General features: G+C 43.2%; 1 protein-coding gene across 1 annotated transcript in view; it reads left to right on the top strand.

Annotated features, from left to right (window-relative positions):
- LOC140917648 (sodium/hydrogen exchanger 2-like) overlaps positions 1 to 21,394 on the top strand; it is a 65,247-nt gene that overhangs the window by 18,218 nt on the left and 25,635 nt on the right. The window contains exons 5-7 of the mRNA XM_073360919.1: positions 5,980 to 6,176; positions 14,261 to 14,350; positions 20,540 to 20,610. Of these exons, the coding sequence (XP_073217020.1) occupies positions 5,980 to 6,176; positions 14,261 to 14,350; positions 20,540 to 20,610 (358 nt within the window). The remainder of the gene's footprint in view (positions 1 to 5,979; positions 6,177 to 14,260; positions 14,351 to 20,539; positions 20,611 to 21,394) is intronic.

Raw genomic sequence — 21,394 nt, 5'->3', positions numbered from 1 at the left:
CCAGTCTGACTGAGCGGTGTCAACTTTACATTCCTGCCCCTAATCCTGGGGCTACCTCAGTGTCCGACACAAGTTCAAGCACCCTCTGTGCTGCTCTAATTTATGTCAGGTAATTATGGCCCTTAAAGGCACTTACACCTGCTATAGATTGCAGCACTCTGGACATGCCCCTGTCCTTGTCAACTTCCTGGTCTGCTCCCTGCACTGGGTATGTGATAACCAGGAATTTTCACCATATTTATTTGTTGGTATCTCTATTTTAGGTGCTTAGATAGACTCCACTGGTCTCACCTGCCCCCCTCTTAGTGTATCTTTATAGTCCCTTGGTGGCTCCAGCGTGGAAGGCATGGAGTGTAGCTGGGGCTAGAAGCAGCAAAGAGCTTGGGGCCAGACAGCAGTGTAGCGGCAAGTAGGGTTGCCCAGAATCTCCAGGAATGAAAGATTAATCTTTAATTAAAGGTTATGTCATGTGATGAAACCTCCAGGAATACATCCAACAAAAATTGGCAACCCGAGGGGCAAGGCATCTCCACATGGAGTCCCTAATGTACTCAGGTCTGAGGGGTAGAACCCCTGGCCTCTTCTGTGAGAAGCATTGCCCTTAAATGGGAAAATTGGAAGGAACCTGTGAGCTGATGTCCATGGAGTTTCTGTTCTTTGACACAGGTTTTTCCTGCATAGAAGAGCACTGGGGCCTTAAAATGGAGGCGGCCAGCAAAAATGTGAGAAGCCCAGGGTTTGGTAAAGTTTTGAGTTAGCATGTCTAAGAACATAAGCAACTGAGGGGAGCTGCAGTTACATCAAGATATTTTTTGCAGAGGATAATCCACACTCTCTGCAGCACATGAGGGAAATGATATGAACCAAGACCTCTGCAGCTGTAAATTCTCCCATAGGAACAGCTTGGAAATGTTAATGGGCAAATGGTATCCTTGAAACGGAACAAAACTGGAGATTAAACTAGGCTTCAGAGCCGGGCACTGCGATGTTCAGGATAAGATTCAGTGGGTAACAAATAGTGGATGAACACCTCCCCTGATGATCATGTGGAGGCCCCATGATTACTTTTTCTCTCATCTTATATTTTTAAAGCAGAGGGCTAAACCTCTCCTTTACTCAGCAACCCTAGGATACTCCCAACCTTATTTTTTTAGGGATTCTTCCTTGCTGTCATAAAAATAAAGGATATAATATAAATATAAATAAATATTTTGGAGGAAGACGTCTCCAAGTGGGCTCTTTCCCTGTTCTTTGTTTAACACGCTTGGTGGTGGCAGCATACAGTTCAAGGAAAAGGCAGTTTGTACCTTGGGGAAGTTTTTAACCTAAGCTGGTAAGAATAAGCTTAGGGGGGTCTTTCATGCAGGTCCCCACATCTGTACCCTAGAGTTCAGAGTGGAGAAGGAACCTTGACACTTGCCATAAAGGACACAACACATGCTCCTAGCCCAGAGTTTGGAGACATTATATAAACAAATACTATGCAAATATAGAGACTTAATATATAGCCTAGTATTGTGCCCTGTTGTTCTATGTCTTTGTTCTTCTTTCTTTACCTACCTGGGCACAATGTATAGAGTGTTTTATATAGGAGAGATTTTCCCTCTCACTATGGCCACTCTTTGCTCCATAAAAGCCCCTTGGCCAGCAGTAGGAGAATTCCCCTCATGCAGTTATGGGAAACACAGGGTCCCTTGCCTGTCCCAGTATGTTGGGGTGCCCCATGCTACAGCAATTCTGAGCAGCTCTGACTGTCTGACTTAGAGCACTTCAGACACCTAAATAATGCTGGGGTCTCACCAGCCCAGAATTCTAATGAAGTAAATGTGGCTCAAAGCCTTAAAGTGAGGAAGTTTACACTGCCAATGCCTGGGCATTTCCTAAGCTGTAGCTAATAAGAGGACTTCCATTTGTGGGTTTGTGAGTCAGGCACCTTTCACAACCACTTCAATTCATATAGATAGTTTGTTAGAGAAACAACACACCTTTTTTCATATAGAGCCATGACAGCTAGAACTCAGGCATGCTAGGGAAAGGTTAGCCATTTAAATGGGCAAGTTAAACAAGACCCAGGGCTAACTTGCTCTCCCCGTCACTAGCTTATAAACTCACACCTGAGAATACAGAGTCACTCATGGGTGGGGAGACCAAGACCAGGTTCTAAATGGGAGCGTAGGGATAGGCCCAAAATCCTTTTCTAACACACTTGAAGTTGAAAATGATCTTCTTAAATCCTGAAAAAAGGCTGTGCCCTAGATATTTGCTGGCTTTTACAGTAACCAGACAAAAACCAGACCACATGTAAGCAGGTGCAACCCCCAAAGACATTTTCCAGTGTTTGTAAATGGTCAGGAAAATGGGTGAAAGTAGTAAAGGAGTGTAACTTGCACTGATTTGACATTCAGGGAGCATGATTCTCCACTGCCCTGCACCACATGGAGTCACTGACATCTGTGCAAAGTCAAGGAGGGGTGTTTGACAACCACTTTGCACAGGTGGAAGGGACCCCACAATGGAATGGAGAATCAGGCCTCTTGATACTGGGATTTAATCCTGGAGCCCATATAGGCTGATCAGACAGCAAGTGTGAAAAATGGGGACGGGGGTGGGGGATAATAGGAAACTATATAAGAAAAAGCCCCAAATATTAGGACTGTCCCTATAAAATCGGGACATCTGGTCACCCTAAGCTTGTAGCTACCATGCAGTCTCTTTTCTCTTTTAGGGATGCTTTTTATAACTTTTAATCTTAAATTAAAGATGCTTTTAATCTTAAATTAATGTACAAAGTATTCACAAGCATAGCACATTTTTGAGAAGAAAGGTGGCACCTAGAATTTGTGAACGCTGCTTCGTAGGGTGTCTGTTTACAAACCACTAAAGCAACCAGAAATACCTTTGTGGTTAAAACTTGACCTGACCTTTAATAGGCTCATCAACAAATTACTTAAATTGGATACTCAGTGATTATCAACAAGACATGGCAGGATGTGCTTTATTGGCTATTAATAGATGACTAGATTTGCTGTTAATGACTGAGTGCCATAAATGCACCTGGAAGCACATTTATTGGTCAATTATGCACACCCTTGAGTGTTTTACTATGAGAAAATGGTTTCCTTTGTTTAAAATGTTTGTTTTCAATGAAATGAAGAAAGTATTCTGAATTATTTGGACTCCCCTTGTTTGAAAACAGCTCATGGCAGGAGGGTGACAAACAATGACAGTAACAAACATTAAAGTACCTAACAAACTGCTCTGGTGTTCCAAGAATAGGCAGTAAACCTCAAATTCTCTATTTACTTATCACATGACCGGAAACGGTTTAATATTGTAAACAGAAAGAGCAAAGAAGAGATGACACCAAAATCAGCCCTGTAATAATTAGGTGCAATTCCCATTGACTTCAAAGAGCGCCAGGCCAACATTCATGCAGGGTTGAATTTCATTAAACATTTTGGTCTCTGGCTCACCTATTTACAATATTTAGGGTATGTTTGCGCTTGGAGCTAAGGGTGCAATTCCCAGCTCAAGGAGACATACTCACACTAGCTCTCATCAAGCTACCATGCTAAAAATAGTAGTGTAGCCATGGTAACTCGGGCAGGGGTTGGGCTAGCACCCCCAAGTGCATACCCATTGGGGCCTGGTGGGTTTGTACTTGGGGTGGCAAGCCCCTCTCGCTACTTACCACTACTCATGTTTCTTTTCTTTTCTGTAAGAACGTTTGTAGCTGGGTTTTTTTGGCAATCTGAAGACCTTAAACCTGAGAATAAAGCTCTTGTGAAAAGGTCTTTCTGGCGAGAAATTTTTGATCTGATTGGACCAGCTGGGCCCTCTCCACCAGGTTCCAGGTCCCCATCCCACTTGTAGAGCCACTCTGATTCTCTCGCTGATGCTGCACTAAATCAGGAATAACTCTACTGAAGCCAGCAGAGTAGAGTCACACTGGCATAAGTTGGAGGAGGTCTGAAAAGTGAAGAAAAATGAAGCAGTTGAGAGGGTGATAGCAGCCCCCAGGACGCCAATATTTTGCCATTCTTTAAACAAGTTAGAATTTTCTGCTATCAGTTTGTTATGGTGCTTCTCCAAAAGGAGAAATATTTTGGCCCAAATAGTTAATCATATGCTACGTCTTCAACCAAACAGACCCTGAGTTAATTTAAGGGACATAAATGATAATTGACTGTATGACTGGAAAATGTATTTATTACTAACCAATCCTACTTAAAATTAATTTGAGTGTGAATTACTGGCTGCGTTTGGCTCTGGTCTAGTTGTGAAATAAGTTTCTATGTAGCATTTTTTCAAACTAAAAGTATTATTGTCAGTTAGATAGAACATTAAAAATGACAACTGGAGTCCTTGTCATTATCTACTCCTCTTGGCCTTAATTCCCAGGTGCTTGGGAGCTGGGAATACATCATGGACACAGTTCCAGTTAATCATGTTCGCTATTCCTGAATATTCCAAGATTTCTTGTTTTCTCCAAATTGTTCCTCTGTGTGATAGAAATTGGTTATTGCTAGTTATCAGAGCGTATGGGGAGGTGTTTGTATATTGTTGTTTTTAAAGTTTATTTCCCAACAAATAAGGTGGATGATGTCTTTAAAACATTTTTAAAAAAAGCTGTAGTGATTTGAGGGGGCAGGGGAGAGAATTAATGACCCTCTTATGTTATCAGCTCTCAAACCAGCCATTAATCTTGAAGATTAATCTTCAAGAAATGAAATGTCCAGGTTCTCTGTTGTTATTGCTTAATTATACTCACTGTTTAGTGGTTAAGGGCCTGATTCTGATCTCATTTGTACAGGTTCCATTGGTGTAAATGGAGTAAGGCCTGATTCACACAGGTGTTAATGAAGTCAGAATCAGGCCCTAGAAGTTCAGAGCCATGTACATGTTTCTTTCTCAGTTTCTGTAACAGGGATATTGTCATTAATAGACCCACAGTTTGACCAACTGTAACTTTTTTCTTCTGTTTAATTGCAAATGATTATAAATTGCATCAATTGCTGTGGCACCTTTCATAAACTTCAAGTTCACATAGTATTAATCTCGATGAATTAGAGACTGCCAAATACCCCAGTTTAAGGTAATTTATATATATATATATATATATATATAATATTTCATGTGCCCTGGCTGTTGGTTAAAACTAAATGCAGTTCAAAAGGTAACTGTAACTAAATTATTTAAATAAACCAGATTGCCAGTTTGCCCTTGAGAGAGTATTTATCACCCAGAAAATCCAATAATTAATTACCAATCAGAATGAATCAACTACTGTTTAAGTCAATTCCCAGGGTCAATTTCCACATTAGTATATTGATGAATATGAATTCTTGGACCTGTTCATTACTGTTAATATGAAACAAAGTGACTTTTAAAATATTTTTTTAAACTGCCATCAAAACAAATATGTTAATACACTGTATTGTACTATAATAGTTATTATTTATTAAATACTCAGTTAATACTTAGCTCTTATTCACTAACCTAATTTGTATATTTTAGGAACACCTCAGTGATGGCTATGTACATAAACTAAAACTCTGGGTAAAACCTCATTCTTGTTCTAAAAGGAACCCCAGTTTTAAGAGTAGATCCTGACATCACACAAGGTTGACAGTATCCGACAACGGATATTACCAAAAGATCAGTCTAATGTCTTATATATATGAGACCTACCAAACCATGGCCATTCAACACTATTTCCTGTCTCCTCCAAGTCAGACATAACTGGGTCTGGATTCTTAGCTATTCTGGGGCTAGTACCAAACAGATAGAAACCCAGTGGATCTGGCCAGTGGAGGAGCGTAGTATATTACCAAATTCTTCCCTGCCCTATTCCTACTTATGTGTAATTTGTTCACAAATGTAATAGCCACTTCTTTCAAGCTGTTTCCTGCCATTATGAATGCTGTATAAGTTCTCTTCTTGCTTGCTAATTTCCCATCTTCTTTCCTGCTTTAATAGGGGTTCTTGTATTGACTTTCTTCGTGAACCGATTACATGTAAACACCGTTACCAGCAAGGATCAGTTTATTATAGCATATGGGGGTCTTAGAGGTGCCATCTGTTTCTCTCTGGTTTTCTTGCTCCCTGACTTCCCGAGAAAGAAGCTCTTCATTGCAGCCACAACTGTAGTTATTCTCTTCACTGTGTTTGTACAGGTAAGAATACTATCAATATGATAGAATGCCTACATCAGTCCAATTATTGCACAGTGCATGACAGTGTTTTTGTTTCAGATACATGGCTGATACTGACACTTTAGATTTAGTGTGGACTCTAATTGGACAAAAGAATTGAACATAAAGCTATCAGACCTTTCCTTGTATCAGGCATACGGAGGTTAGAATTCTTACTGAATGAGGTAGGAGTTGGGAGAATGTGTCTTATATTTGTGGTTGACAACAGTTGCTGAGTACCACTGTTAGGCCTTGTCTACATGAGTCTTTTCCATATTGACAAATTCCATCTTTGCACTGGTGTAGCTCTACCAGGGTAATAATGATGAAAAGGTTAGTAGGAAAAAGCTAATGTAGATATGCCTTTAAAGCGAGGCCCTTAGGTATTTTACCAAGGAGCAGAATGAGCACCAAAGTAAAATACACTCTAGGATTTGATACCCGATTAAGGAGAAAAACAGGTGTTATGTTGGGTATTGTCACAGAGTTGCCATCTCAGAGCACCCCCTCCTGGCATGGGATGACCCTGCAGGAGCTTTTACCTCAGTTTCCTCTTCTCAGGGCTCCTCAAGAATACTTCTCAAACATACTCTGGACTATGAGATGGGTTAATTTATTAATATCAAATCACAAAATAAACATCAGTGCCATAACTCAAAAGGTTCTGGCTTCATTGTCTTTGGTGATCTGAGGCTCTTTGTCAGTCTCAGTTTTGCTTTAGGCTGGAGGGCTCTCATGCTTACCCCCTGGAGTCCCCCACTAGAGTTCAAAAGCTCAAATGAAGCAATAACACAAACACCATCCATCCAACCTGGGCTTAATAAAAGCCTCACATTCCTCCTGGGCTTTTCCCAATTCCCTGCTTGTTGCAGGGCCGGATTAACCTTTTGTGAGCCTGGCGCTAAACATATTTGTGGGCCCCCATGGGAGCAATTGAGCGTGATGTGGGGAGAATGGTCTCCGGAGCCAGGGGCTGACCAGGGGCCTGGCATGACAGGGGTGGCCCCACTCCGCCGAGCCCAGTGCGGGGGCACTATTTATAAACCGGTAGTTGCCAGATGCACAATGGCCTGCCCAGTCCTGTGCTGCCAGCATGTCCCTTCCCCTCAGGGGTGGGCCTATGCCACGCCACACATCCCCCCTGCCCAACACCGGAACACCCCCCCGATTCCCTATGGCGAGAGCCCCCCCCGGCCTCGCTATGCCCAGAGCCCCCATCCACCACAAATGCACAGTGCCCTGCACACCACCACCCCTGCCCACCACCCCCCTGCCCACAGCCCCACCACAACTGCCCAGCATCCCACACAGAACCCCCACTCCTGAGTGCCTCAACACAGAGATTTTTCCTGCTTTCTCACAGCCCACCCCTACCCACACCCTCCAGAGACCCACTCCCACACGCCCTGCCTCCCGGCTGCACTCACCGGCCCTCTGGGAGGTGACTGTGTCTGCCAGGCTGAGCTACCAGTGCAGCCAGGGCATGGAATCACTCCAGCCCCTTGGGAGTGCTGCGATCAGCCAGGCCAGGGCCTGCCCTGGCTGGGCTCCCTCAGAACCCACTTGCCTGGAGGGGCCCAGCCAAGCCCTCCACACTGCCCGCCCCCCTTAACTGGCCAAGACTGGCCAGGCTTCTGCAAAAGTCCCAGGCGGCTCAGCTCCAGGGAGACAGGTGGAGCCCCACAGGTGATGAGAAGCAGAGACTTCCCGGAGCCGGAGGAGCACTGGGGTCTGGCCAGGAGGCAGAGAGAAGCCGGTGGGTGGGGCTAGGGGGTGGCAAAGAGCCCTTGGCCAGTCGGTGGGGAGGACGAGAGGAGCAAGTGGTGGGCGGGGGAGGAGAGCCAATGGGCTCCCAGGGTTTCAGGGCGCAGTGCAAACAGAGCAGGCCGGGGCCCCTTCTGAGCATGGGCCCAGTTCCATGGCGCCACTGGACAGGGGCCACAGGGGCACTTCCCAGCACTCCCTCTTGCTCCAGCGGCTCCTCCCATTCCCCAGGCCATCCAGCTAGTGGCCTGTCTCCCTATTCTCATGGAGCACCTGCAGAGCTTTCTGCTCTCTGCATTCATTCTCTCAGGCAGCGAAAGCCCCACCTCTGCTCTCTCTGCCCTGACTCATCCAGACTCCTCTGCTCTAGGGCCCAGGTGCCCTCTCTTAAGCCATCTGAGCATCAGCTGACCGTCACAGGTGCACTAGCCTCTTCCCTCTTAAAAGGTCAGTGCTGTCCTGTGACAGGCATATTTGGATTTGTAGTAAGATGGAACTTTAGTTAAACCCTCCTCCAGACAAGGTCAATTCTCACTACACCAGGGGAGAGAACAAAGGAACGGAAGCATTCTAAATCCACTTATCACTAAGGGCAAGATTTTTAAAAGTAACTAATGATTTTGAACATCTCAGTTTTTGGCATGAGACAACTTAAAGGGGCCTGATTTTGAGTGGGTGGTACTGATTTTGAGAGGCTCAGTACCTTCTGAAAATCAGGTCTCTTTATGATACACACAACAACTGGGGCAATCAAAATCACTAGTCACTAGAAAATCTTGGCTTTAGTATATATGTCAGAGATAGCTTCACATACATATAAAAAGGGAGGTGTTAGCACTTTATGATGTTTCACTGAAAGAAGGCCCTGCCTTTGTGATAACTTTAAATTGCCATATTGTCTTGCATTGAAAAAGGATGGGGATGTGTAGCTAGTTAGATAACTAAGAAAAATCAGACACAAACAAAATAATGGTTCATTATAGTCCAGTTCATGGAAAGAGTGGATTTTTAAGGGGTTTATTATTCCTCAAGAATAATATGACAAATAAGATGATACCACACACGTTAGCCAAATGCTCTTGTCTTACAGCCCAAGGTGGCTCGAATATATTATCTTACTAGTAAGATAAAAAGATCGAAACTTTGCCAACAAAGCTGAGTTTGGAAGCATTCTGACTTTATCTAGATGTTTTGTAATGATAAGAAATGGAATTATGAAAAAGGATCCAGTGAGCTAACAGCACAATTGTTAATCTCTGTATCTCACAAATGATGTAATTTTTCATAGATGCTTCTGATTAAGGTTCAAAATTTGTTTCCATGTTTACTTAAAGTGAGGTAAATTAGAGAATCTGCCACGAGTTGCCATGCACTGAAGTTAGTCCTGCTTCTGTTCCTCCGAATCTGTGGATATCTGCTTTATAGCTGTGGATATCTGCATTTGTGGACCATGTTTGTGGATCGTGGATGGATGCAGATCCAAATTTTATATCTAGAGCTCTGCAAATCTGTGGATATCCGCGTACCTTGTTTGCGGATTGTGGATCAGATGCAGATACAAATTTTGTATCCAGACAGGGCTCTACCTATTTAAATCAGTGGAGGTTTTGTTATAGACTGGAATAGAATGGGGATCGGGTCCCTAGAATTTTAAGAGTAATTAAATGGCCCTTCTGTTAAACAGGGGTACTGGAACAATTTGTATAGTATATATTGGTAAAGTCTGTATATAGTGAAAACCATTTCAAGCCAGGGAGTGTGGCAGCACTCCCCACACCCCAAGTTCCAGCACGTATGCTGTTAAATGATATAATTTTACATTGGGATTCTAATGGCAATCTTTTTTAAAATGTTAGTTTCAAAATACTTCTATCTATATGAAATTTCTTGCTTATATAATTCTGTTTCAATATATGTTGGTCTCTCTTTTTTACAATGTCCCACTTTTATTTTAAAATGATGACTAATTCCCCTTTCTTATATGTAAATGAAGGTGAAAGATTTCCCATCATTTCAGTGTATGCTAATACTGAAGGTCATTAAGACCTACTTTGATTGTGGGGTCCGTTTATAACTTGTGTGCTTCCCTTTAAGGAAAAATGAACATCTCTTGGCATTCAAGTGCCATCTAGTGGTTAAAATATTGCTAGACACTTTTAGTTTGCTAATGAGTTTGGCCCTGATTCTCTGCTGTCCTGCACCCTGTGTTGTAATCATGCTGCAGCAGCAGTGACTCCATGGTTGCATCAAGGTTCCTGATTAAAGCCCAGATTTCATCCTCCCTAAAATGCACTTGCACAGTTAGTTCATCTTGAAAACTGGTACGTCAGGTCAGGGCCCAAGCTGAGTTTGTGGTACAAATTTGGGATTATCTGGTCAGGGAATTCCCAAAACTGTCCTGTTTTTAAAAGTACAGGGTTAGGTTTAGGGCCTTTATTTCCGCGTAACTGCTTGTGGGAAGCACATGGTGCTGATATTCTTGTTTCCTGGAATGAACATAGCCTTATCTTCTCACTTTCCCCTGTTCCACTGGTAGAGTTGGATGAGCAAAGCAGCACAGTAGATCCCAGGGCAGTTCTGCTGCATGTATCTATATGGGGCAAGATTCAAAAGGTCAGTGAAAGGGGTGGCACCATTTAACACAGCTCCATGGGGGTTTCTTGCACCTGTGTGCACAAGCTCCATACAGATTCACCAATCCAATGGCTGCCCTCCTCCCCGCACCCACGTCCCATCCTGTAGAGGGTGTGAAGCAGCTGTTGAGGCTTCAGAAGCCACATTTAGAGATGCACAGTGGCTTCACTGCTGATCCACACCCAGTGGGAGAGAATTTCTTCCACATGTACCCCAGCACACTGCTCATGCTCAGGCTGCATACGAGGTAAAGATTCACACTGGTATGTTTTACAATTAACCTCACACAGCAAAGCTTCTGTGCCTCCTCATATTTGATACGACCAATTGGGCAAAACCAGTAATGATCTTGATATACCAATGTGACTGGGCCTGGAGTTGAGTCAGACAGGCAGCCAGATCTCTATTGTGGAACATAATTTTCAATCCTATCTGGCAGACTGAATGGAGTGAGTGGAGGCCGGGGGTGGGAAAAGGGGAATTGGGTTTAGGTTGACAAGTTTTAAGATGCAAATGTGGGTGAGAAATTGAAAAGATCTGGTCACTTGGCAGGACTGCTCCTGCAGAGGGACTGAGTCCCTGACAAAGGTTGCTCTAAGGCAGCGGTTCCATTCCGCAGAAGCTTCGTAAAATAATTCTCAGGATAGTGGAAGGGCTTTTGTGTAACCTCAGAGCTCAAATGGTGATGTCATCTCCATGAAAAGGGTGGGACTCCCCTGTGGGTATGTGTCAATAGAATGACCCTTTGACCTTGAGTCATTCAGCAGAAACTTAGTATTCATGAAGACTAGCTTGATTCAGATTCTTGGTACCTGTGGCATCATGTAGCAGAAACAGCCAAAAGAATCAGAAACATTTAAACTTGCTTAGAGAAACAACAACCTTGACATGCCCCAGCATAGAAAAAAATATAAAAACGATAGATCAGATATTAAAGAAAACCTTTTAAAAACCACCGAGTGTAAATTGATCCCATACCCTATGAAGTCAATGGGAGTGTTACCAGTTACATCAGTGGATGCAGAACTGGGCCTGGAATGATTACTTCAGTGTCCCAGCATTCTTCATAATGCATTTCACCTTGGATGGAAGGGGGAAGAAAGAAATGATTTGTTAAAAAATAACATTCACGGTGCTGTTGTTTTTAAAGCTTTTTCTTTATTGATGTACGTCAGCAGCTTGTATTAATAATGGTGCAAATCCTGACCTCAGGGAGAGCTTTTGTGTGACTAAAGACTGAGTAAAAATGGCAGGGCATAGTGTAGTTGGTCTTGATGCTGGTGCAGAGGGGTAAAGGGATGTGCAAGGAATCTTGAGGGAACACAAACTGCTTCTTTCTCTTGGAAAGCCCCAGCTGATTATCTGGCAATGCTTTTACTAGACCCAAAACATTATATGTAAGCAGTTAGGTGTGGCCATGCATGGTTATAGCCATGAAGTATATAACCCAGTCATAATGTCTATTTTGGTCTGTCTGAACCTGTGGCAAGTGCATCCTCATCATTCCTAAATTTACACAGCAGGACTGATCAGTAATTTTGTGAAGTTTTTTGGGCAATTGAAAGATGCTCCATGCTCCCAGACTGGCCTGATGTATGCCATTTGCACCATAAAGTCCTCAAAAGAGCCTTTGGTTTGTCCTGAATGCCACAAAGGAGCTTCACTGTTTTTTCTCTCAATGTCATTTAAAAACTAAATGCCATGTTCTCCATTTATAGTTCACTCTCTCTGCCTATTCAGACCGTGACTTCCCTGGTGAAATTGCTAAGGAGGAACTGTTAAATTGTAAAGGTTTTTGTTTTGTTTTTTTTGTGTGATGTGGACACTTGTCCACTAGCAACTGGATTGACACCAGTAATACATTTCACACAGGTTATATACAGCCATCAATCTGTACGAAGGCCATGATCCAGCAAGTTTATCCATGTGGCTGCAGGAGTCTCCCTCCCCTCAGCCCCCCCGCCAGAACTCTGTTGAAGTCAATGGGGCTCTGCACAAGCACAGGGGCCTGCTCGTATAAAACAACACTCAGGATCAGAGCCATAGAAATCTCTTTCTGTGTATGTGAGAAGTTGGGAGTCATGGTCACAGAACTCAGTACTGTCAGTTTAAAATGAAAACAAACCCAGCTGATTATCCAGCAAAAGACAAGAGGCCAAATTACATAGGCGCTGCTTAATCTGCAATCTGTGTTATTTCTAAATTTGTAAGATTTATATTATTTACACTGAATGTTGATGAATTCTGTATTGACATTAGTGGTTAAAATGACACATTAATTGTTCTTGCAATTAAAGCTGTCCTCCGTGCCAACTCTTGTGACATTCAAGAGAGCATCAGCGACTGTATCATTTCTGCTGCAGGCATAGCATAGGAAAGCCATTTTTTAAAGTGGCAAACTTAAGAGATATAATGGATTGTAATCACAGCAGAACATCAGAATTTCTCATTCATGAGGCCATGGAAAGATTTTTTAAAAACTTTTTTCCTCCTCCCTCACCAGTTAGAGTCATAGATAAATCACAGATGCTGACAGTAAAGATTAATAACAGATGACACAGTAAATCAAAAAGTTAACGAACCCAGGACCCTCTTCACAACAGGCAAACACTTAGCTTGGCTCTGCAGGATGTGGAGTCCCTCCTGCAAAGTGCTCAGCACTGTCATCTGTTAACCTGTTTAAATTTTGACTAGACCTCTTTCTACAAGACATGCTAGTGCTCACATGGAAGTTTTAGGCTTTACAGCTGCATGAAATTTGTCATAGGAATACTTTATTCACCAAAACAGGAAGTTTCAGGGTGACCAAAACTTTTTAATGGATTTAGGTTTAATTTGGCAAATAGTTTTGACTGAATGAAAAATGAAAAAATGCATTGTATTTTTTAAATCACAATGAACTGTTTTGACATTTTTGAAATATCATGCTTTGATTGTTCATTTGGAAATGACATTTTCTTTCTAAATTTAGCTAGATTTGTTTGAATTATTTGCAAAGGGTACAAAAAAACCCACCTGAAAATGTAACATAGTAGAATGAAAAAAAAAAATTTTGGATCAAACAAAATATTTTGTTTATCCTGAAATGTGTTTAAAAAATTCTTTAGGTGAGAAAAAAATAAAAAAAATCAGTTTCAATTAGACTCTAAATGTTCCCCCCTCCCCCCCCCCCAGATTTTTTCAGTTTGGCCACCAAACTGAAAAAATCAATTAATTGTGGCTTTTTAATAGACTTGAGGCAGAAATTACTGAGTGAGGTTCTGTGACCTGTATAATGCAAGAGGAAATGCAAGTCCCTTTTGCCTTAAAATCTATGAATATGTGACAGGACTGGAATCGTTAACATAGCTTGTCTGTTGGTAAATAAAGTTTTTGGGCTGCAAACAGGTACAGAGTTTTTCACAGGCAGTGGCTTCACATATTGAAAAGAGCAAAAGAGCTGAGGAGAGAAACTGGCCCAAAGAACTCTTCTCCCTGGAAACAAGTCAGGATTGAGTGCCTCGGGAACTGTGTTGCTATGCTAATTTTGTGTTGACGTGGGTGATGCTGTTCAACAGCAAATTTTCAGCACAGGATAAAACATATATAACTAGAAAACGTGCTGGTCCTTTGAAAAGTTGCTGTGTTGTGAAGAAAGCCTGATTTGTGTGTGTGTCATTATGCTGCAGGGAATGACCATCCGTCCTCTCGTTGACTTATTAGATGTGAAGAGAAAAAGAGAAAGTGCGCCCACAGTGGGAGAACAGATTCACATCCGGGTAAGTGGCTCAGCAATTTATGCCTAGCCAAAGGGTGGGTGTGATTGCAGCATTTCAATTTGGTTTGCTAATAGGCCCTGATCCTGCCAAGCAAATTGGCTGTGAGGACCCTTCGGCCCTTGCAGAGTCCTATTTAGTTCAGCGGGGGTTTCTGAATGCAGATTCCTTTCAGGCTCAGGGTCATATGAAGGTAGTAAGCTCTGCTATTCTTTATTTGTATTGCAGTAGCACACAGGGACCTGATCAGGGTGCCATTGTGCTAGATGCTATACCTTCCCCAAAGAGTTTACAGTCTAACCTAACCTGGTCCTTTCCGCCTGTCTGGAAGGGATCAAGGAGGCAATGGGGGGAGGGGGCGCTTTCCTAGTTGGGGAATGACCCGGCATTGGTGCCCTGTGCACCAGGCACTAGCCCCAGCTCTGAACCTAGTGGTAAGAAGTTAGCATATAGGCTTAGTTGTAGCTCTGTTTTTTGTGTTTCTGTGGGGGTTCTGGCTGGCCACTAATAATCACCACATGCTAGAAGGACACCCTGCAAAAGAAAAGAGCTGACACCAAAGGAAAACACAGCCCCAAACGTGGTCAGAGCTCTGAGTTGCGGGGACTGGCTGGGACATGATAGCAAGTCGAGTGGTAATGTATATGGATATATTCGTATACATGGCAATTACATCTCTCAGCTTCGATCCCTCAGCAGCAGCCTGCTCCAAAGCCCGCTGAAGTCATTGAAAAGACTCTCATTTGATTCATGCCACAGAAGTAAGAGCAATTAATCCTATTCTTGGGATGAAGATACTCCTGACACAAAGAAGGGCTCCTGTGTAGTAATTTTCCATGTCCAGCATTTGTTGTAAGTCAGCTTTAGCCCACATAAGCACAAATATTCACCCCCCCACACAAAAATATACATTGGAAATGCCCACTTTAAAGGCTTTGCAAACATAGGCTGGGCAGGGGCTGAGAAGTCCCTTCACCTGGTTTATGCAGAACAGCTACCACGCTGTTTGCTGCCCTGCTTGTGTGCACAGGTTCTGCACAAATAGCCCGCAAAGAGTTGTCAGGTGAGCCCCAGAGCAAGGCCGGGCCCCGAGGAAGTGGTAAATCTAATTGGATGTTAATTTGTAGCTTCAAATTGCAAGGGATTATCACACTCGAAAAACCAAATGTACATCGTTTCCCTAACACAGCAGTACAGAGTTCTAAACTAATTTAATTTGGTGGACTTGGCTCACTTCCTATTTGAGGTTAAGTATCAGCCATTTCTATGAGCCTTTATGTAATTGGAAAACTTTATTTAGTGTGTTTCAGCACTGGTAGATCTGAGTTGGTGTAATATTAACAGTTTCTAAAATGTGAGAGGTGAAAGCACTACAATTATAAAGATAACCTCCCTGAGGTCACTTTTAAACAGCTACACGAACAAGAGAGGAAACAGGCACAGAGAGGCTAAGAGACTTGCTCATAGTCAAGCAGCAGATCAGTGGCAGAGTCCTCAGTAGATCCCATAAGTTTACACTCCCTGGACAGTTCCTTTATCTACTGCATCTAGGACAAAATGGGATACATCCTCAGCTGTGACAAATTTCAGCTCAGAGCAGCTGTAGGGAATGGGGAGGACACTATGGTGGCTTTACACTTGGCTCAATCTCAGTGCTGGTCTAAGTTCCCATGTGGTTGTTATGCCAGCTGGGGATTGCTCGAATGAAGTGTGCTTTGGACAAGCTCCCTACTACCTCTGATATGCCCTCACACTAAGGGGCCAGGTAGGGGTGATGTAGAACTGGCTACACCAGCTACTCGGACAGAGGATTCCAGCATGCCAAGGGACTGCTCAGCTGCCCATTTAGCATAGTTTAGAGTACCTTTGTACCACTGCAACAGCCAGAGAGTCTGCAGTGTGGGCCAGAATCTAGCGCACTGTGTCCTACATATCACAACAAATAGGATGTTTAAACATCATTTGGAATCTAGTCCATTTAAAAACCTGAGTCGGTAGCAATTCCAGGTAGTACCCTTGTTTCTGAGTCTCACTGCCAATACTGATGGTATTACAAACACAAATGAAACAAATAGGGGAATTGGTATACAAGGAAAACAGCTCGTGAAAGTACACAAAATGCTGCCAAACTCGCCCATGAAACAAACTGGAGAGGCTTTGTTTTTTCTCTGGTCATGGCAGTGGGATATTTTACTAGGCAGTGTCCTTGAAGCATTTTGTCAAAGGTAAAGTATTAGTTATGAATAGAATTTTTTTATGGCAAAGCATTTTTACCTGAGTACTAATTCCTAAGGAATATTTCTTTTCTCTTTTTGACAACAACAACAAATAAAATGAAAACACAGGTGTTTGCTCTGAAAGCACTTGTAGGAAACAGGCTTGGCATTTTCCCAATTAGTATGTATTACAGAGCTTTGTCTAAGGTTAATGGAACAGTTCAATAGGCTGAAGAGGCTTTTCCTATAGCAAACAGGAACCACTTCCTTCTTTTGTTAGAGCATGAATGGTAAATCATCTCTAAAGATGTGTTTATTGGGTAATGTGAGCTGAAAATAGGTATGTGCTAATTAAGTAGACATGGTAACGATACAGTTAGCTAGAAAGCAGGCACTCAGGAACCCAGAGGAAGCTTTCTTCCTTTAATTTATTTCTTCAGAGGGGATAATTGTAATGCTCTGCCTGGGATCCCTTTTTACCATTTTGACTGAAAGACACAATTTAGGATTTTTAAAATGAAATATTTGCAGTGTTAGTGTTATAACAAGCGGGTCTAATTCTGCAGTCCTTAGACAGCCTGAACTTTTGCATGCAAGAATGGAAATGGATACCCATAAATATGAGTAGATGTGCCGATCTGCTGCCTTGGTGGATCAGTGACCGCTCTGTGACAGTGGCTCCGAGTGAACTTCACTCCATCAGCAATGGTGATGCACAGTCACAAATGGAGAGCTTCCTATTCCTGCCTTGCTGGCTTGGCCTGGCTGCCCCGGCATCTTCCCATTGTTCACCTTTTTCACTAAAAGCTTCCCCTGCAAACTGTCCACCCTTCATGTTGCAGCATGCTCTCCCCCACCTCCACTTTTCCTTCCCCACCAATCCCTATTTCTTGCTGTTTCCTAGCTGCCAGCTCTCCCTAGTTCTAACTCCCCACAGGCCAGCACCCTTTGAGAAAGAACTGCCACTCCCTCTTGACAGCCTGCCCACTCCTCCCCTCCCAACACCTTTCTAGCCAATGTACAGAATGTCTTGTAGCCACCCTACACTGGGGATCAGTTGCCTGTCAGCACCATACTGCTGGTGCTGTACAAATAATAATAATTAATACCTTCCTGTAAATGATTCTGGCTTCTGATCCTTGCTGATCTGAAGGCAGAAAGTGTAAAGACGGGCCAGAGATGTAGTATCTGTTGACATCCCCTAAGATATAATGGGTATATGATTCACCCAATTCACTTACTTATCCAAAAATCCTGGAGGGAGGTGTTATACCAATAAAATAAAAACCAGCAGGATCTTATTAAAGGGGAAAAGGCAAAATGTCACATTTATTGTGAATACAGAAAGAATCATAGTAAGCAGTTAGTTATAGCTATAACATTCCATTCAATTTCATATTTATTAACATATTCATTCATTCACACACACACATACATACACACACACACACACAGGTTCTGCAAGGTTGTTATCATAGTTACCAGCCTTAGAGTTGCTCATGCCAAGCCACTGGCCAGGTGGCCTGGACATGAGGAGGGAGCAGGGCCTTGTCAGATGCTCATCTGATGCTCCTGGAAGTTGGTTTGCAGAATCAGACCCCGAAGTTCTCACTTTCTAGAGTCCATTTTTATAGGAATTTCTTCCTATGCCAGTCTATGGGAATTGCTTCATCATGCTGTTGCTGAATCAATCAGCAGATAGCACACTCCTGACGGCTCCATGCTGCCAGATGTTATCTTGTTCTTTGGTTCTCCCATTCTTGAGGCTGTTGGGTGGATTCCAGTCTGCCCCCAAAGGTCCTCTGTTTATTTCCACTTGACGCCTTCTTCAGCCGTTGGACACTGGATTCTTAGGCTGGCACCTCCCTGATCATTCAGTTATTATCCACACCAAGCATCCATCCACATACATCCTCTATCTCTATTTTAATCACAATTGTTAACAAAGCGAGATGAATACAACAAAGGGCGGGGAGTCTTTGGGGGCTGTTTCTGTTGTTACAGAGTATTGCTCTGAGTCTCTCTCTGTGTGAGTAGTTGTTACAGAGAATTGCTTTGAGAACAGACTCTGTCTTAGAATGTACTAACACAATTAGCAGCTTGCAAGTATCACACATAGAGGGAGAGAAACAGTACCGAAAACCAAGAGACCTCTTAATTAGTAATACCCTGGAATTTAAACTATGGGGAATCAAACTCATTTGTGATTTTAATACAGAACTTCTTTAATATGATCCAACAGAGGTGGGGTTGGGTATTTGTTACTCAAACTAAACTCAGCCTGGGAGACCAAGTATTGTCTCGTTAGCATTGACTACCACTAGCTAAAGGGAAAAATGAAGCCCTATAAATGTAATAGGAGAGAAATGAAAAGGAAAACTTCTGTGGCATCAAATGTCATGGACTCCCACTCCCAAACCACCTTTTAAAGGTCCTGGTTTGATGGGCAAAAAAAGTGTGCCTCTCAGGTGTGTTAGCTCAGTTGAGTTAGTTTAATGTGACAGGGTTTGTCTAGAATTACCAGGGGATTGAAGTACGGTGCTTGATCCACTGACTGTGGATATAGCAGGTCTAGTGAAACCCTGCTAAATTGACCGCCGATCGTTCTCTCATGACTCCAGTACTCCACCTGACCGAGAAGATATAAGGTAAGTCGACGGAGGGTTTCTCCCGTCTACTCAGTGTGGTGTAGACACCGCAGCAAGTCTACCTAAGGTACGTCAACTCCAGCTATGTCAGTGGCCCATCAGGGTAATCTAATTGCGGACTGCAAGACATTTTGCTGACATTGACCGCCCACAGGCATGGCCCCCCACCACTCCCAGTGGCTGTGATTCACCATTCCTGGTCAATGGGAGCTGCGGGAAGCGGCGGGCTGCGGGGACGTGCTGTCTGCCGCTTCCCACAGCTCTCATTGGCTGGGAGCAAAGAACCTGTCTGCGGATGGTCAACGTGAGCAAAACATCTTGTGGCCTCCAATCAGATTACCCTGATGGGCCTCATGCGCCCCGTGGGTCGCAGATTGCCCACCATTGAACTACGTTATTCATGTAGCTGGAATTGTGTAACTTGGGTCGACTTAGCTCTGTAGTGTAGACCTGTGCTGAGAAGCCCCTGCGCTGAGAAGCCCCAGTAAGGTGCAGTCTGACACATCTGAAGCCATGTTAGGTTGCTGTGTTGTAGCCTCAGGGGAAGTCAAAGATTGGAGGAGGCTGGTTTAGCGAGCACTGTCACATGATTAACACCTACTTGCTGAAAGCTTAGCATATCCCTGTGTGCAAAAGGAGATTTCTCTAATTAGAGCTGGTTGAAGCTGCACAGAAATAATTGTATGATGGGGGTAATGAACAGTGGCATAGCAGAGTCTGCTGCCTGTTGTACTGGTGACAACAGTGGGGGAGGCAATTTGGGACATTCAGGAGACTTTTTAAGGTTGAAAATTTCCCTGTTCAGAATATTTAACATAGAAATAAGCCGCTTGTGTTTAAGACGCAATGTAGTCATTGATTTTATTTTGCAGCATGGGGGTATTTATTATTCCAGGAGAAGCTCCAGCCCTGTGTAGTCAGCACCTATGCACCAAATATGTCTTTCTCCTGAAACACGTTGCTCTCCAAACATTCAGTATGAACTTCCAGTGTTTTTCAAGTTGCACTATGCAGGGCATGCAAGGCATTGGCCAACCTGCATGTATCATAAAAAACATGTAACATAAAAATCATGTCCCTCAGTGATTATTCTCTGCTTGCGCACACTTGAAAGAAAGAAGCCAAATCACTCATATTCTAGAACCAAGGAATAAGCATGGATGATTGAATGGGGAATTATGCAGACAGCTCCTGTTCTTGTTTACTGTTTACTGCACCTAGCTGAAAATGTCCTCCATTTTGTCTGCTGGCTTTTGATATTATCCAACAGAGTTTGTTATATATGCAATAATAAACCAGTGTATAGCAAAATCCTCTCTTCTGTTTAGTTCTTGGATCATTTGCTGGCTGGCATAGAAGATATATCTGGACACTGGGGACAGTATTACTGGAAAGACAAGTAAGGATTTGCCAAAAATACAACTATGTACATGTTTGGAAAAAAAAGAGTCTGGTTTCTGTTTCTGTACGGTTCCACCGGGGATAGCTGAGCTTCATTCATCCATGTATCATAAAGCAGATGACAGCCACAAACAAAGAGGGACAGCTTTTCTTTTCTTTCCTTAAGCTCAAAAGGTGGGACCAAATCAGAACAGACTGTTCCTCGTCCCGTCCTCCCCCAATTTGGATGTCATACATGGTGGTACTTCACTGACAGAGGGCTCTTTTCTTCTCTTCCCAAAACCTTCCCCCTCAGTCGAAACAAAAACATGGAGATGTTGTAAATGAAGGGCCCAGGTGTCATGTCAACACCCTACATAACACTTGTTGCTTCAAGGATTGGTCTGCTGGCACATTCCTGTGTTGTGCTGATTAGAACCCTGCTCCTGCAAACACACACATACTTAACTCGCCACATTTGAGTAACCCCATTGACGTTGAAGGGGTCATGCACATGCGTAACGTTAAGCACATCTGGAACAGTTTTCAGGGCAGGAGCTCTAGCCCTTCCTTTCCAGGGAACCAGCCCTTCCCGATAGGGTGCACTGGTTTGATATAGCAGGGACTCTGCCACAGGGCTTTCACCACTTGGGCTCTTTCATACACTGGTGAGACAAAGTTGGGACAAGCGACAAAAAATCATATTTCTCATTTACTTTGGTTTTAAATGGTCCAAATAACAAAGAGGGACTAGCGTGCACCAAAGTAAAGACTAAAATGCTATCCTGAACCAGGGTTTACCT

Source organism: Lepidochelys kempii, chromosome 9 (genome assembly GCF_965140265.1).
Source record: "Lepidochelys kempii isolate rLepKem1 chromosome 9, rLepKem1.hap2, whole genome shotgun sequence".
NCBI lineage: Eukaryota > Metazoa > Chordata > Testudines > Cheloniidae > Lepidochelys > Lepidochelys kempii.
Note: the sequence above shows the minus strand (reverse complement) of the source record. Positions and strands in the feature narration are given on the sequence as shown.